The following is a 16,096-nucleotide window of genomic DNA, read 5'->3' on the forward strand; positions in this document are numbered from 1 at the left end:
AGGGGGGCTGGTGTTAGCAGCACAGGCCGCCGCCTCGCACATCATCAGTCTGAAGAGGAGTCGCGTCGATCTCGGGCCTTTACTTCCGTCGTTTTATATCCCGCTGGATAAACACCGAGGGCCCGCTGCTGTCCCGTGTGTTTGTGCGGTGCAGCGTGTAGGACCACTACCCGTGATTCCTCCGGACAAATCGATCCGAGCTCTGCTGGGGCTTCGGGAAACTTATTGTGTTTTGTTTTTTTTCAACGCACCGCAGCCTGGATCTCAGCTCAGCCCCGAAACAAGCAGACGTCAGAGACCTCGCCTGCCGCCGCCGCTGGCTCCTTCTTTATTTTATCTAATCGCAGCATTGTTTGTGGGGTTTTCCACCGCTGCCACATGCACTATGTGGCGGGGTGAGTGGCACGCTGCCTGGTAGCTGTTCGACGTTTATCGGCTTTTTAGTTTTAAACACCGTGCCTTGGCGGAAAGAAGAGGATTTCGTTTTATTTAAGGTAGCATGACGGGATCCGGAGCCACCGAGCTAGCTAGCTAGCTAGCGGTAGCACCGCGGTTAGCTAGCTCGTTAGCCCCGTATAATTGCAATGAATGGACTGTTTATGTTGATGTTTGCTAACGTGCACGTTGATTTAATTACACGGTGTATATTTATAAGATGTCACTTCGGTATTTAACTGTGTTTAAATACAGTTATTGAGCCACATATGCGCGCGTGTTGTGACAAAACACTGCCTAGCTAAGTGGGAAGCTAGCATGCTAACAACTAGCTAACGTAGACGCTGTTGTTAAACCAGAACTAAAAATGTCTGGTGATCGGAGTGTCGGTGCTTCTGTACTGGTTTACGTATATAATGAAAGTAAGGATCATATAACATACATGTATGTGTGCTGTCTATGTGACTTATGTTTAAATTACTAATAAGTTGAAGCGTAGCAGACATTGTACGACAAGTTCAAATCCACTTTGTCCCCTGTTATTACAACGCACCCTTTTTTAATAAGCAGGCATTGAAATTATACTTTTAAAGTTCATTATGTTGTGCATATATAATTGCAGGTCCCACACTAAACAACTGCCTCCTCTTCATTGCACTGATCTGCATTCAAACTTTCATGGCGGCCCTTTATGAATATGAGATGTTTGGGACTTGAAGCGTTTCAAGTGTTTTTCAGATCCATTCTCTTCTCTCCTCAGGTCAAAGTGACAATGAATGAGCAGGACAGTGGGGTGGTGTCCTTCGATGAGTATGTGCGGCAGAAGGCCCGCACTGTTCCCCAGCACAGGATGAAGGAGTTCCTGGAGTGTCTTTCCAAGGGCCCCGAGGTGCTGCAGGAGTTCAACCAGCAGGAAGGTGCCGCCACCACCACAGCCATGGTGTACCAGCAGCAGGACGCCAACTGTATCTACACAGACAGCACAGAGGTGGCAGGGTCGCTTCTGGAGCTGGCTTGCCCGGTAAGATCCCTTTCTTAGAATGGTTATTGCCTTTGGACAAAGTTATCACAGTTTATCAACCAGCTACACGGCCCATATATACTTATTAGGTATGTTATTATTTTATATTGGGTACAGGTGACTTCTGCCGAGAATTCACCTCAGCTGTCTGTACACCAGGGGTCTGATCAGCAGCTCCAAGTGCAGGTTGGTTTATAGCCAGTGTCTGTTTTCTCATCAACATTAAAAGCCAGATGGGGCAAAGTGGAGGGGTCCTGAAACACATCCGTTGCTCACTCTCAAGAGTACAACAGATTAAATAGCAGCGTGGTGTTTGATTGTCTTTTGTTAAAGTTACATGAATTGCAGTTTGAGTTAAGTAGTTTTGTTTTGCCAGCTCTGATACGTGAATCCACTTACTGTTGAGGAAAGATACGAGATTCCAGTTTGAAACCAAAATTATTTTGCCAGTTTTTCCCATTGACAGTATAGCTCCCACACTCTATTGACATAGCACATGAGACAGCATTCACTTAATCCTTTATTTATTCACCTCATGGTTAACCATGCCTCTTCCATACTTGCTGTCTAGAGAAGTGTCTGTGGCTACACATTAAAATATGATCAATCATTCACCGTTTCTCAACTCCTGTATCTGTCTTTTACTGTGTCTGTAAACGTTTAAATATCCCATTAGGTTAAGACTCTTTTTTATTTCTATGGAGAAGTAATGTTTCTTTGACAACTTACCCTGTCTGTGTTAATTGTTTTTGTTTCATTGAAGCTTGATATTTTCTTATCAAAAATACCATTATTAATTTAGAGAAACTCATTAAAATGAATTCATGGTCTTTGTCATAATCTGTCAGTGAACTGTGTATTAAATTATTTCTAACTTGTGTATCTGTTTATTTTCCATGCTACCACTCTATGCCAGGTTCAGATCCAGGAACAGCAGGGCCAAACCATCAGCCAGGTTCTTCAGGTGGCCTCGCCCTCCCAGCACGATTTGCAGGGAATCTCTACAGCTCAGTTCATCCAGCACGGAGATCTCACAGAGGAGCAGCAACAGCAGGTGCAGTTTAATATCAGTCACTTATATCAGATGTATCCATATGATGGATTGTTGCTGTTTATTTTTTAACACAATGCTGTCTGTTACAGATTCAGGCACAGCTGGTTGCAGCTGTAGCCGGAGGACAACAAATCCAGTTACAAGGAACGCAACATATTCAGCTGCCAGGGGGCCAGCAAATTCAGCTTCAGGCTGGTCAACATATTCAGTTACAAGGAGGCCAACAGATTCAACTGCAGGGTGGACAACAGATTCAACAGATTCAACTGCAGGGTGGACAACAGATTCAACAGATTCAACTGCAGGGTGGACAACAGATTCAACTGCATGGTGGACAACAGATTCAACTGCAGGGTGGACAACAAATTCAACTGCAGGGTGGACAACAAATTCAACTGCAGGGTGGACAACAAATTCAGCTACATGATGGCCAACAGATCCAGATCCAGACCATAGAGGCCATGTCTCCTACCCATCAACAGGACTCTCCTAGGGAGGTAGAGAGGAGGTCTGGTTCTGCCTCAGCTGTACTCCAACCTGCCAAGAAACGTAAGGTGGATGTCCCTCTATCTGTTTCCTATGCTGTGCCACAGGGTCAGCAGATGGCTACTGTTCTGGCCATCCCTCAAGGGCAGCAGCAGAGCTATGTGTCGCTACGACCAGATTTGCTCACTGTTGACAGTGCTCAGCTGTTCAGCACCACAGGGACAATCACAGGTCCCACGGGTGAGACCTGGACCATCCCTGTGTACTCTGCTCCACAACAGCAGGGGGTAACTCACATTGCCTTACCACAGGAACAGTACAGCACAGTGCAAGTTACCACCACCAACGGTAAGGATAAAATGTCCCCCAGGTCTGCAGATGTGCAGTTGGCCTCCGCTGGGACACAGGAAGAAATGGTACAGACCCTGTTTCCAGCGCAGTTCATGAACGGGAACATTCACAACCTTGTGGCAGTGCAGGCTGTAGGAGGGACTTACAACACTACACAGTCGGTACACATATGGGACCCAAATCAACAACAGGGTCAAGGAGAAGAGGGGCAAGAACAGCAGCTCCATCTGCAGGTTTGAATACAATTTTACTAAGACATCTAGACTTGTAATTGAGTTGTTCCTATGCTTTTGTAGTGAATTTTTCCAAAGCTCAGGGAATGTGGAGGATAAAAGGAACCCAAACTTGTGGTATATATGTATTCTTGTAGTCCAAAATCAGTATTTGAAATCTGCCAATTATACGCTTCTTATAGTGTTTGAGACCTTCCTAATACATCTAGATTTTTCTCCAGATGTTTCATTTTTACTATTTGTCTGGGGGGTATTCAGTCCTTTTTCAGACCGACGTCTTTAAAACCATGATTGAATTATTTCTACATAATTATCTGAAGGTGTGATTTAGCCTGGCCCTTTTTCCCACAGAGCATTCACTTTTTTATTTTGTGCAGGGTCAAGTCCAGACGGAGGCTGAAGCTGAACCGCCCACTGAAATTCTGGTTCCTGTCTGTCTAAAACCAGAGGAAGGCCTGGAGGTCTGGCGGCTTTGGGCGAAACGGAAAAACATAGAGTTAAGCAAGCAGGAAAAACCCAGTCTTGCGCCAATAGGACGTAAGTCAATTGTAAAGATACTGATATATTTCATTATATGTACTAACACCACCAGAAGCAATACATTTTCATGAGCTGGTCATGAAGTACTTTGACTTTCCTTCTTGTAACTGAGAAATTAGTAAGTGAACTTTGTAGCACTAATGAATGAATTCTGCCTGTGTTCATCTCTCTTTGGTTGTGTCCAGGTCGTCAGCCGCTCTGTTTTCAAGAAGACTTGGTCTCTAGTGCTGTAGCTGAGCTAAACCTGGGTCTTGCCCTGATGACGCAGGAAGCACGTGGATCTGAAGAAGAAGAATTTTCCCCCGACGTCCTGTATTATGTATTCTTGTGTATACAAAAGGTTAGTATCACCCTGTTTTAACATGAAGATGTTTTAACCATCCAAAAATCCTATCATAAGATCTTTTTATATGTTTCACTTTAAAGTACATCGCCGACAATGGACGTGTGGATGATGTTTTCGCTGATCCATATTACACACGTTTCGGTGCGTCCTTACACAACATCCTTGATGGCTGGAAACCAATTGTCCACCCGCTAGGTGAGAAACAATCAACATGTAAGCTTTTTTTTTTTTCAATTTAAAACATTTACTTATTTTTGCATTTAAATCTTAGGTTACATCATTCCAAGTCATGTGACAGAAGAGATGCTGTGGGAGTGTAAACAGCTCGGTGCACATTCGCCAGCCACACTCCTCACTACCCTTATGTACTTCAATACAAAGTGAGTAACCACCACTGACTCACCACAATCTGCTCTCTGTAAAGATAGTCATGTATTTCAGATGTAAATACACTTGTGTTAAAAATCTTTCTTTGTTGCAGGTATTTCTGCCTGACGACACCTGAACAGCACTTGAAAGTAGCTTTCTCGAAGGTCCTCAGACACACGAGGAAGAACCCCACCAATGCCAAGGACAAAGCAACCAGCATCCGCCTTCTCAAAGGACAAGGTCCACACAGTGCCGGACAGAAAGGTGCTCATGGCCCTTATCCTCAGTCGGAGTCTTTCTTTGAGTTGCTTCCTTTGTGAAGCAGAAACTGCTGATGCTGACTTCTTTTGTGACATCTGTTTCAGGAACTGACGACATGTATGAAGAACAGATTGAAGATCCGGAGAATCCACTTCGCTGTCCCATTAAACTTTATGACTTTTACCTCTTCAAATGGTGAGTGACCTTAAATCACAGAAATCCTGTTTAGCTGGATTACTCTTCAATATGAAGACAACAAAATATTAACAAAAATATACCTTCTTTTCCCTTTTCCAGTCCTCAGAGCATCAAAGGACGCAATGATGCGTACTACATGACTCCAGAACCTGTCGTTGCACCCAACAGCCCAATGTGGTACTCATCGCAGCCGCTCACAAATCAGCAAGTGGAACAAATACTGGCTCGCATCATCGTGGTCCGAGAGATCCAGGAGATTATTGGTGTCAGTGCAGAGAACATGGGCTAAGCTGAGCGGACTGTCTGGACTGATGGGGACTCGTTCCACAGTCACTGATTGTTGACTATGCAGTAGCTGTCCTGACCTAAACTTCACTGGCCATCTCAAATAAAATGGATCAACTTCTGAAACAATCACTTTTCTTCTGAGGAGTATACACGAGAAATTCTCTCCTTACTTTTTCTGCTTTCAGCTGATTGGGTGGACTTCTCGTTCTCTTGACCACCTATGTAAGCCATCGCCTCTGTAACCTGGCAGATAAACAAGGTTTTATTCTCACCACTGCGGGAACACTGGTCAGTCTCTTGGATTGCTGCCGTGTCAGCTGAGCAGAGGTGTTTCTTTTTTCTGTAAAAGTCAAATCTTCTCAATATATGAAGATATTTCATCCTCCACTTCTTATCCTCACAGTCAGTTAATGTCTTACTTCTCCTCAAGGTCCCACTATGATACAGTACATCTTAAAGGGCAATTACAGGGGCCCATGCTCACGGTTCCTTTTTTTTCTCTTCTATACTGATTGCATATTGAATCATGTATTGATATGTTCAAAAATACAAAACTTGTGCCTGTTTTTTCTAAAAACAACAAAGACGTGATTTGTGCTTGTGGACAACCCAAGCGGACCCTCAGAAATTCACATGGTCAAGTGCTATACTGCAGTCATGTGGGGGGAAACATTTTTCTCAGGTCAAAGCTATCCATTAAAGAACACCCGTCAAGGATTTTATTTGCCAACTTACTCCTGTATGTCTGTGTGTATAGTTGGTTATTAAACAGATATGCAGGTGGAAACATCTTTGTCCAGCTCATGCACTGTTAATCCTTGAATGAAAAGTCATGTCAAAGTCAGTTTGACAAAGATATATCTGGTACTCACTAGTCTGGACATACTGATGTTTGAAACCAGGATTCGCAATGGGCCTTTTGAAACTGACTTCTTATAGCATTCACATGATACCTCCAGAGAAATGACACAATTGCAGTTTTACTACATTGAAAAATAGTTGTAAATCAATTTTTCTTCATCTGTTTATTACTAAAACAATTTGTGTAGCACTGTACAGTAATTTACTACAGTCTCTTCTGATTATGACCTCAGCTTTACACTAGCATGACAATGGAATACATACCTCCGCCAAGGCCGATCAATCATACACATTGTTTGGTTCTTATAGTAGAAATATAAAAAGGAAATTGTTAACATTAATTGTCAAAAACATTTTGCAAAATGTTATTATTTCTTCCAAAGAATCATCCCTGCACCAAGTTTGGAGGAAATGGGTTTTGTAGTTTTTGTATAATCCTGCTAAAAAAAATAAAGAAACATGAAACCATAACCTTCTTGGCAGAGGTAATGAATTCATTTCCATTTAATTTAAATGGTTACACACTTTTTCAGACGGAAATCCTTCACAACTGATTCCCACTATTTTGCAGACATCGTTTGGACTGAAAATAATTTAACACACAATCAAGGATGTAGTCACTGATCTTCCTTTTTGTCAGGAAGGCTTAAATGCAGTCGTTTCAGTGTTTGTGTGAAGTATTTAGGCAGCGGACAGGACACGTCGACGTCTGCTTGACTAACTTGCGGCAGTGTCAGCTGTCGAGCGTGCAAATGAAGAGGGAGATGTCGGATCTTGCTCTGTTCCAGGCCAAGCTTTCCCAAAACACGCTCCGGTAATTTCTGTGGACCAAAATGTACAGTTAAGTTATTTAGAAATTGTAAAAAAAATACTTGAAGTAATGTGGGTTTTCCTTTTGTACAAATGTACAACACTCAATTTCTGAATTTAAATTTAACAGAATATTCTAACAACTGAAAACATGATTGAGCAGATTTAAATAGTCTTGGCTTCCAGGAGGGTTTTCTATCACACACAGTCGACAGGAGCAATTTGAGGGTCAGTAACCCTGCCCGAGTACATTTAAATGCAGACCGGAGGTGCCAGGGTCAAACAAGCAACCTTCGGGTTAGGGGTGAACCCGCTCTACATCCTGAGCCACAGCCAAACAAAAAAGGTCCATCCACCAATCAAAGTACACATTTAACACCGGCTGTGCCTGAGTTTGTAATTTGTCTTACTTCAAACCAAACTGCTGGTAGATGCTTTCGAGGCATTTGCTCACTGTTAGCAGTACATCCCTCATGTTCCAGTGGCATAAGCCATCTCCACCTGTATTTACTGATTCTCCGGCATTTTCCGCTTCTAACTATTCAAGTACCATGTGAGACTGAGCTTGAGTCATAATGGAGGACCACTTCTAAGAGAAGACGGCAGCTGTGACTGAAAAACACTGAATTATTTTGGTCTCTAAGCAAATTAAACACAAATGGTGTTTACACCATTTACTGCCATTTGCCATTAGTGGAGAATTGTGTTTGTCGGTGGAGCATCAGGTGAAAATGTTTTACAAACTTCAAATCTGCATTTGCAACTCTAAAACATGAGTGGCATGATGTTGGCTGTCGATGTTGATGCTGCTGCTGGTTTGTGTCCATGTGTCAGTGTCAGCCTGGTCTCTGTTATATTAGAAACACACTGTACCTGTGGGGCCAGTTTATCCAAGTGGGAATATTTATGGTCGCCGAGAATAGGACAAGCCACAGCTAAGGCCATGTGAACCCTCATCTGGTGTTTCGCTCCTGGGGACAAGGAAAATTACGAAATTAAAGTTAAAAAACTGACGACAACAAAAAGAGATTGTCAGTAATTAAAAAAGAATCTTCTAACCGGTTAAAGGCTGAAGCTCCACAAGGCTGCAGCCACCGCTGCTGTCCAGGACTCTGTACCTGGTCACGGCAGGATGAGCTTGTCTATGAGCTCGCACTTTGGTTACACCATCACCTGCATCATTCATTCTGAAAAGAGGGCTTAACGCCATCTGAAATTAAAAAGAATCGTGAGAATGAAGAAACCACACACCTTACACTGAGCAGCTCTGCAATAACACTGAAATTAAATAGAGTTTTAATCGATGACTAAACAGAAATGTATTTGTAATAACTGTAAATTAACAATATGGATTAATAACTCAAAATGACCACAATGAAAAAAGCTTTTCGGTTGTTAGCATGAGACAAAGGAAAGAAAGCAGCTCTGCACTTTGTGAAGTTGACAACAGAAATTAGTAATAATTTCATATAATGATAAACACTTGCTACAGCATGTAAAGTACAGAAGAGGCACCTTGTAGTGCGGCCGAGGGCCTGGGACTCCTCGCTCTATGATGGGAATATCAATCACTCCTTCAGACGGCACAGGAACTCCCACTGTGATGACCCTGAGGGAGATCAGTGAACAGGAGAATGTGGATTGAGACGTATGGCAAGTGACACCTTGAATCTATTAATCCGTTCTATGACATGAACTCCGGAGAATGTCCACAGGATTAGGCCCGGACTTTCTCCGGAGTTTACTTTTCCAATGAGAAGAACACGGCAGGAGATTTTCGGCTCAGACGCGTTCACTACAACATAGAAATCTCCGGAGCGTTCAGACGAGGGGGGGGGGGGCACAGCAGGCAGGTAGCTACAAAACGAAATGTATAAATTCTTTTTTACAGCACATAAACACCGGATGTCGGCCCTTATCACCAAAAACTCTCAACATCTTTGTATGGGTCATGTTTGTGTGTGGCTCCTCTTGATCATCCAGAGACATTTGTTTTGTCAGCTTTACATCTGTCGTGTGTTCGTAATGTCATCAACTCGCTCGCTGTGAATCCTGCGGAGGATCTCCTGCTGTGCTCTCACATGGGCTCACTCTGACATTACCCAGAGTTTTTACTGGCAGGAGAAATTCCATAGAAAGTCCAGAGCCTCTCTTTTGGATATTTACGCTCTCACATGGAGCCCCTTCTGAGAATGTCAGGAGATTATCCGGAGTTCAGTGCATGTCTAGTGTAATGCAGGTGTATTATTTTCATATTTTACCAGTATTTTCTTGTCACTTGGTTGTTTCTGTGCAGGTTGAGTATGTGCGCTGCTGCCTCTTCATTTGTGGCCAGTAGGATAACTCCTGTCGTCTCCTTCTCCAGGCCCAGACAGGGGATCAGCTGAGAGTCTGACTTCACCTTCATCCCGTCCATCATTTTGGAGAGGACAGGAAGCACAGATGAAATGGACGTGGCCCTGGAGTCGTCTGAGAGACAGCAAGAACAACACATGTTTTCATCCAGCTTCAGCTTGAGATTCCACTAAAATCAATACATCCAACCACTGAAACAATCATTATAGATGTCTTCTATACTGCAACTTTGCAGCTTCTTGGTGATTTGTACACTTACATTTATTGATTATCTGGAATGTTTTGCATTTCTGGTTAGAAATATTTCAGATATTTTTCAGATCAATAATTGATTATCTGAAAAAATATCCAACAGATTGATCAACAATGAAGTGAATTCTCAGTTGCAGCTCTAAATCAGAGGCAAACTTGATTTTGTCCTTTTTGCACTTGAAATATTTTCTCTCACCTGATCCCCAAAAACAAACCTAATAGAGCCTAGTCAATAAAGCCTTGTAGATGAGTAATATTAACTGGGACGGGCTGCTGGTTTGTTTACCTCTGAAAGGAACTCCATGTGGTTTATTGATGACCACCACATCTTTATCCTGGTACAGCACGCTTCTGAGCAGGTGTTTGGCCAGCACGTTGGGATGAACGTTTTGAAGCTGCAGACTGAACCGCTTCAGCTCCTCCACCCTCTTCTGCTGAGCGGACACCGGAGCCTCGGCGGCCGGCGGCGTCCTCCTCTCCTGCTGGACCTTCCGGGCCAGGTCAGCGGCTGTCAGGCGAGGTTTCTCCCCCGCGGCGGTGGCCTGGCCCCGGCTGAGGGAGGACGCTGGTCCCGGGTCCCGGCGGCAGTTTGTCCGCGATCTGAACCGGGTCAGGAGGGTATTCACTCCGGAGCTCCAGTCACCGGTCCGGGCTATTCTTCTACAGCTGTTCATGGTGGATGAGTGTTAGCTTGACATTAACCTCTGAGAAGCTCACACACACAAACAGGAAGCACGTGCTGCTCGGCATTAAATTACTTCCGAGTATCACCTTTCAAACTAAAAGCATGAGGTTTGTAAGAAGTATATTTTTCAAAATACAAGAACACATAACGAAATTGTTATTATGAACTTTGAATAAAGCCACACTAATGAAATGTTGAACAAATATTTAGTTCCACAAGTAAATCATTGTTTTGATATTGTATTTCACTCACTATTGAATTTGACAGAAAAATATACATAAATATATATATAACTTTACACAAAACTTATCTTTACATATACTAAACTTGACAGATTTGACATATGGCCTATGTGTAGGATGTGTCATTCAATAATGTTGTAGTTATTGCTTAATTGATTTAGAAAGATATAAACTGATGGCATAATCTGTATTGATAATTCTCTACCGGTGGGAGGCAGCAATGCACTAAATGGTGCCTAGTCTGCCGGAAAGAAGAAGAAGAAGAATTCCGGGTTGCAGCAACATGGCCGCTTGTTGTTTACACAATGAAATATGACTGTTTTTTAATGTCTGAATGAAAACATAAGCACTGACCTCGCGTCGTGGCCCCGGGAGAACAGTAGCAGACAAACAGCAGAAATGACTCCCAGGCTCCAGTAGATCAGAACAGAGGCCCCGTGCGGGTCGTGGTTTAAGGGCCGTGTTGATGTTTCTGAGCCGCAGCAGACATGAAGATCACAGACGGTGTGTTGCGGAGCTTCAGAGTGGCCCGGACCTACAGAGAAAACTCCCAGAAAGTCAACTGTGTGGACTTCAGTCCGAATGGACAGCATGCGATATCCAGCAGCGACGACGACTGCATCGTGTTGTATGACATCCAGGAGGGAAAGTTAGTATTTATCATATTATAAAAACAAAGTCAATACCACCATTGTTTTTTTAGCTATTTATTTTACACATTTCTATAAATTTTATTTGTATCATTTTTAACTTCAAGTCGTTTTTAAAACAGATTTTTCCATTTTATGTCATTCTACCTATTTTAATAGATCTACCTCTCTTATTCTGCTCGTAAATAGTTTTGAAGCAAGCTTTTCAGATTTTAAATAAATGTCTTTCAATTCGGTGTTGTTTTTAGTCTGTAATCAACTAAATTGTATGAGTTTTTGTTTTCTTTACCTTAGAATGGGGCTTCTATATCTAAATACTAAAAACATTATGAACGGGGGTGTGCAGGATGTTCCCTGTGCTCTCATGTGATCATAACAGTGACTGATTTAAACATTGTATTCTCTCTTTTTCAGACCCAAACGTACTCTGTTCAGCAAGAAGTATGGAGTGGACCTCATCCGCTACACACATGGAGATACACAGACGGTGGTCTACAGCTCCAACAAACTAGATGGTAACTAGAATGACACTAAGTAGAGCTCAAACTTCTGCCAAGGCCTAACAGCCCCTTTTATGAAACACTTAAATCCACTTGATCCAGATTTGTATTGGGACATACCCTATATGGTGCACACTCATAAACATCAGTCCCCTAAACATGTCAGATTTTTTTTTCCATCAAGATCCAAGATGTATTTTTTGAGAAATCAACCAAAATGCAGAAAAGCTAAATCTTGACATTTGCCCAGACCAAAATTAAATGGGTTCTTACTTGGGTCACGCCCACACCCCTACACAAACTTTTATGGAAATTGTAATCCTTCTGACAAACAAGCAAGTGGACAGGGATGAAATCATAACTTCCTTGGGACTCGCGATAGCCAGCTGTTGGTACACAAGCACCAAATACCAAGATGAGAAATATACTTAAAGTACATGTTTTAGTGTTGGTGAATGAAGATGTTTTGTGCCGTGCAGATACCATACGATACCTGTCTCTGAGTGACAACAAGTACATCCGCTATTTCCCCGGACACACTGCAAGGTGAGTGTATGTGACCACCTGGACAACCACTAAGAAAGAGGCTACATAAGCATAAAGTATGCATGACCCTTGTCATGTGATGGGTAGACAAAAACTAACAGAAGACCTGCAAACATTTTGGTTCTCCTGCATAGTGTAAACTGGAAAGTATGTAAGGTCTAGAGGTCCTAACCAGATCAAACCAAGAAGCTAAATATCCTATTTTAATATTGTGTAATACTGTTATACATTTATGAGTAAAGTACATCTTCTAATCTATCAACTATCCATATCTTATCCTACTATGCTGACAAGTGTATCTTCACAATTACACTTGAATACATAGACAAAAGAGGAGTCGTAATGGTAAACTATAATCCTGATCAGTGTGAACATGTCTCCCTCTGACATAGCAACCAGTTCTCCACAGGTGCCATTAACTTGGACTTCATGCTATCTGTTCTCTTCCTTGCTGCAGTTAACCGCATCTAAAATGATTGTTTACCACATATTGGTTCCAGGGTTATTGCGCTCTCCATGTCTCCCGTGGATGATACGTTTATCTCGGGCTCACTGGATAAGACGATCCGGATCTGGGACCTGCGCTCTCAAAACTGTCAGGTGATTTTTCTGTGAACAGGTTTGAAAATGACCCTTCCTCTGCTCTCTGTGGGCACTGACTTCGATTTGTTCACCCACTGCTTTAGGTGTTAGAGCATTAAAGCAGAACTTCAGAAATTACTGCACATCACGCTGCTTTATGTCAACAGCAGGCAAAACCCTCTTGATATTAATAAGCATTTGTCCTGCGTCCACTGGGTGTCCCCAGAACTGCTGTAGGAATATGGACCCGCCCTCTCAGATGGAAAACTGTACCAAACTACAGCAGCTAAAGCACAATATATTAAATTAAACTCTATATGTAAAGTGTAGGGCACAAACACAAGTCAAAAATTAATTTGGCTGAAATATGCAGGTATTATTTATATATTTTCTGTCTTAACTTTTCACCTTTTCTCTGAATTACCTCCGGCACAGAGCGTATGTTTCCACCCCGGGCAGTGTGTTTGTTGGTTGTTTTGTCTTTCCTTGAAACTTTCTTATACTTTGCAAGAGAGGACCTTTTTCAACATTTTTACCATTTACCCAGGGAACCGTTCATTGGTCTTGATAAGGCCCATTTAAGGAACTGATATGTATGAGTGTGTATTACTTGGTGTAAGATTAAGTTTAAGTGGACTGTTGGGCCTTGTCAGAGGTATGCACTTTACTGAATACCTTTCTAGTTATTTGTGTGTCTGTCTTTCAGGGTTTGACGAATCCACTGGGGAAACCTGTTTGTTCCTTCGACCCTGATGGGCTGATATTTGCCGCAGGGGTGGAATCCCAGGCAATTAAACTTTACGACCTTCGTGCTTTCGACAAGGTAAAATGAAAATTCATCGTGTTCACGTTTTGTGTCTTTGAGTTCGGGAGCCCTTTGTACGGCTGCTGTATTATGTCATGTCTATAACACCTTATATCTCCCTGTTGAAAGGGTCCATTCGCCTCCTTTGAGTCGAGGTTTAATCGCGTCTGTGACTGGACGGGACTCAAGTTCAGTAACGATGGGAAACAGATTCTCATCTCGACAAACGGAGGGATGATTCGTGTTGTCAATGCATTCAATGGATCTGTGCTGCACAATTTTTCTGTAAGAGACACACACAGTCATTTAATCACTCACGCACAAATCTATTGAATCGCACCTGTTTACAGTTACTGAGGGTTTCTCTGTCTCTGCTCATTTGAAGGGCTACAACAACAGTAGGGGCATCTCCCTGGAGGCTTGCTTCACTCCAGACTCACAGTTTGTTATGATCGGTGAGCTAGTATTCCGACGCTTTATATTTGATCGACCCTCCTGTGAGATCTCTTCCCTGATCTTGTGTAACCCCGTCTTGCTGTGCAGGCTCAGAGGACGGGAGAGTCCACGTTTGGAGCACTGAGAGCGGGATGAAGGTGGCCGTGCTGGATGGGAAACATCCAGGACCCATCAACACGCTGCAGTTTAACCCCAGATACATGACGTTTGCCAGCGCCTGCACAAGCATGGTGAGATGATCGAATGCACTAAATCAGCCACTGCTGAACAAACAGTGATGAACAGAGTCATCATTTATATTTTCTCCTCTTGTTCTTTCAACAGAACTTTTGGCTTCCGTGCATTGACGACTTGTAGAGAGAGTGGATCCTCGTACGGTGCAACACATGGCCATCAGGAAGTGAAGCAGGAATACCTTCATGTGTATTTTGTCACAATAAGAACACTGGTGTAATAGTATATTGGTATTGTTAAACATTTTATCATAAGTATTTTACAGTATTTAAAAAAATTATGCTACTGCAACTGAAAAATATTTTTTCTGTCAATTTTTTATTGTTTTTATAGAATCCAAATTGAAATTTGTTAACCATTTGTCATGGTGTGACTTGCATAATGTATGTGAACCATTTTATGTGTTTTTATCATTAAACATTTTGATATTAATGATAACTTGTTTTCGATTAAAACAATATGTGTTAATAGGTGAAACCTGGATACGCAGTTATATACTTTTATTATCAATAATCTGACAATAACTGTTTATTTTTGATAAATAGTTTGGTTTATAAAATGTAATATAATATAATAATACAGTATAAAAGCAATGCATTATTTCCATAAAGATAACAATTTTCATCCAGAGCATTTAATAAACAAGGGAGACCTGATTTATTGCTGTGTGACAAGGAGCGAACATAAACACTGTACATTTAGACATTAAATTAACAATTTACAAAAGAGAAAATGCAGCCAAAAGCTTTTATTACAAGAGGAGGATATATCTATATATATATCTATATATATATATATCTCTGTCCATGTCTCTTTAATCAAGATATAGTTGCTCATTCATTTCTGTTGACTGGTATATTGCTGCTTCCACAACAACAACCCATCGCTCATGTCATCTCACTCAACAAACTCAGTTGGAAAACCAATCTGTGAACACACGTGCAAGTGTGAGAGAGAAACACAGGCATCGTTAATCATTTTGATGAGTGGGTGTTGTCTTTTTTTGCTATTTTATTTGATCACACAAGTGTGTCTTCCTGCATCAGGTGGGGGGGGGGGGGCTCTGCTGAATAATGTATAGATGCTTGGGTTGTGTGCTCACCACAGAGTGAATAATGGATGATCCCATCACAGGTAACCTCACAGGTGCACACTTATCTTTCTCTCACCAACCTGTGTGTGTGTGGGGGGGGGGGGGCATCTAATAGATTAAGCTCTTGTCTTTAAGATTGTTGACAACTATTTAACTTGTCACACTCATTCTCATTGCTGTGTAAACACTGACCTTGTGGCCTTGACCAGGACCAGTGGACCTAATGTGGCGAAGTTTCATTCCAGCGGTCCTGTTTAAGGTTAGTGGTGTAAGGTGTGAGTTGTGGTCAAGGTTAATGTTAGGGATAAGGTTTTAGTTAGGCTGTCCATAATGAATGGAAGTCAATGCAAAGGCCTAATAAGGAAATCTTCACAAACCTGTGTGTGGATCTCAGTGACTTTGCTAGTGTGTCAGTGATGGATTTATTTGAACTGGCATTTAGG

General features: G+C 42.1%; 3 protein-coding genes across 6 annotated transcripts; 2 read left to right on the forward strand and 1 right to left on the reverse strand.

Moving 5' to 3' along the window:
• Positions 1-6,914, forward strand: LOC128451400 (transcriptional regulator QRICH1). 4 transcript variants are annotated; one of them, XM_053435222.1, is made up of 12 exons: positions 1-857; positions 1,196-1,456; positions 1,574-1,642; positions 2,373-2,510; positions 2,600-3,580; positions 3,958-4,117; positions 4,306-4,460; positions 4,547-4,661; positions 4,738-4,846; positions 4,948-5,099; positions 5,201-5,291; positions 5,394-6,914. In XM_053435222.1, the coding sequence occupies exons 1-12, from the start codon at positions 852-854 to the stop codon at positions 5,581-5,583; spliced, it is 2,427 nt and encodes an 808-aa protein (XP_053291197.1). In that variant the 5' UTR covers positions 1-851; the 3' UTR covers positions 5,584-6,914. The 4 variants fall into 4 exon arrangements, with proteins under 4 accessions (XP_053291197.1, XP_053291215.1, XP_053291187.1 ...); XM_053435240.1 differs by having other exon boundaries at positions 2-494; XM_053435212.1 differs by having other exon boundaries at positions 2-1,456.
• On the reverse strand, positions 6,591-10,590 carry rpusd4 (RNA pseudouridine synthase D4). The gene is made up of 6 exons (XM_053435461.1): positions 10,147-10,590; positions 9,515-9,722; positions 8,769-8,862; positions 8,313-8,463; positions 8,127-8,224; positions 6,591-7,264 (listed from the first exon to the last, which is right to left on the reverse strand). Exons 1-6 carry the CDS (start codon positions 10,532-10,534, stop codon positions 7,061-7,063), a joined length of 1,143 nt encoding a protein of 380 aa, XP_053291436.1. The 5' UTR covers positions 10,535-10,590; the 3' UTR covers positions 6,591-7,060.
• Positions 10,591-11,038: 448 nt separating this feature from the next.
• Positions 11,039-14,992, forward strand: LOC128451629 (WD repeat-containing protein 82). Its single transcript, XM_053435465.1, has 9 exons — positions 11,039-11,436; positions 11,852-11,952; positions 12,417-12,483; positions 12,984-13,083; positions 13,772-13,888; positions 14,000-14,155; positions 14,256-14,325; positions 14,414-14,556; positions 14,651-14,992. Exons 1-9 carry the CDS (start codon positions 11,276-11,278, stop codon positions 14,681-14,683), a joined length of 948 nt encoding a protein of 315 aa, XP_053291440.1. The 5' UTR covers positions 11,039-11,275; the 3' UTR covers positions 14,684-14,992.
• The last annotated feature ends 1,104 nt before the right edge of the window (positions 14,993-16,096 follow it).

This window comes from Pleuronectes platessa, chromosome 2 (assembly GCF_947347685.1).
Source record: "Pleuronectes platessa chromosome 2, fPlePla1.1, whole genome shotgun sequence".
Taxonomy (NCBI): domain Eukaryota; kingdom Metazoa; phylum Chordata; class Actinopteri; order Pleuronectiformes; family Pleuronectidae; genus Pleuronectes; species Pleuronectes platessa.

Bases quoted from the DNA above. Each gene is read 5' to 3' on its own strand.
- LOC128451400 (XM_053435212.1), top strand. From the start codon at position 1,127: ATGAATATGAGATGTTTGGGACTTGAAGCGTTTCAAGTGTTTTTCAGA. The intron at 4,461-4,546 runs GTTAGTATCACC...TTCACTTTAAAG, and splicing joins TATTCTTGTGTATACAAAAG to TACATCGCCGACAATGGACG. The intron at 5,292-5,393 runs GTGAGTGACCTT...TCCCTTTTCCAG, and splicing joins GACTTTTACCTCTTCAAATG to TCCTCAGAGCATCAAAGGAC.
- rpusd4 (XM_053435461.1), bottom strand. From the start codon at position 10,534: ATGAACAGCTGTAGAAGAATAGCCCGGACCGGTGACTGGAGCTCCGGA. The intron at 8,225-8,312 runs GTTAGAAGATTC...CCTTGTCCCCAG, and splicing joins GGAGCTTCAGCCTTTAACCG to GAGCGAAACACCAGATGAGG. The intron at 7,265-8,126 runs GTACAGTGTGTT...TTTGGTCCACAG, and splicing joins TGGATAAACTGGCCCCACAG to AAATTACCGGAGCGTGTTTT.
- LOC128451629 (XM_053435465.1), top strand. From the start codon at position 11,276: ATGAAGATCACAGACGGTGTGTTGCGGAGCTTCAGAGTGGCCCGGACC. The intron at 14,326-14,413 runs GTGAGCTAGTAT...CTTGCTGTGCAG, and splicing joins CTCACAGTTTGTTATGATCG to GCTCAGAGGACGGGAGAGTC. The intron at 14,557-14,650 runs GTGAGATGATCG...TTCTTTCAACAG, and splicing joins CCAGCGCCTGCACAAGCATG to AACTTTTGGCTTCCGTGCAT.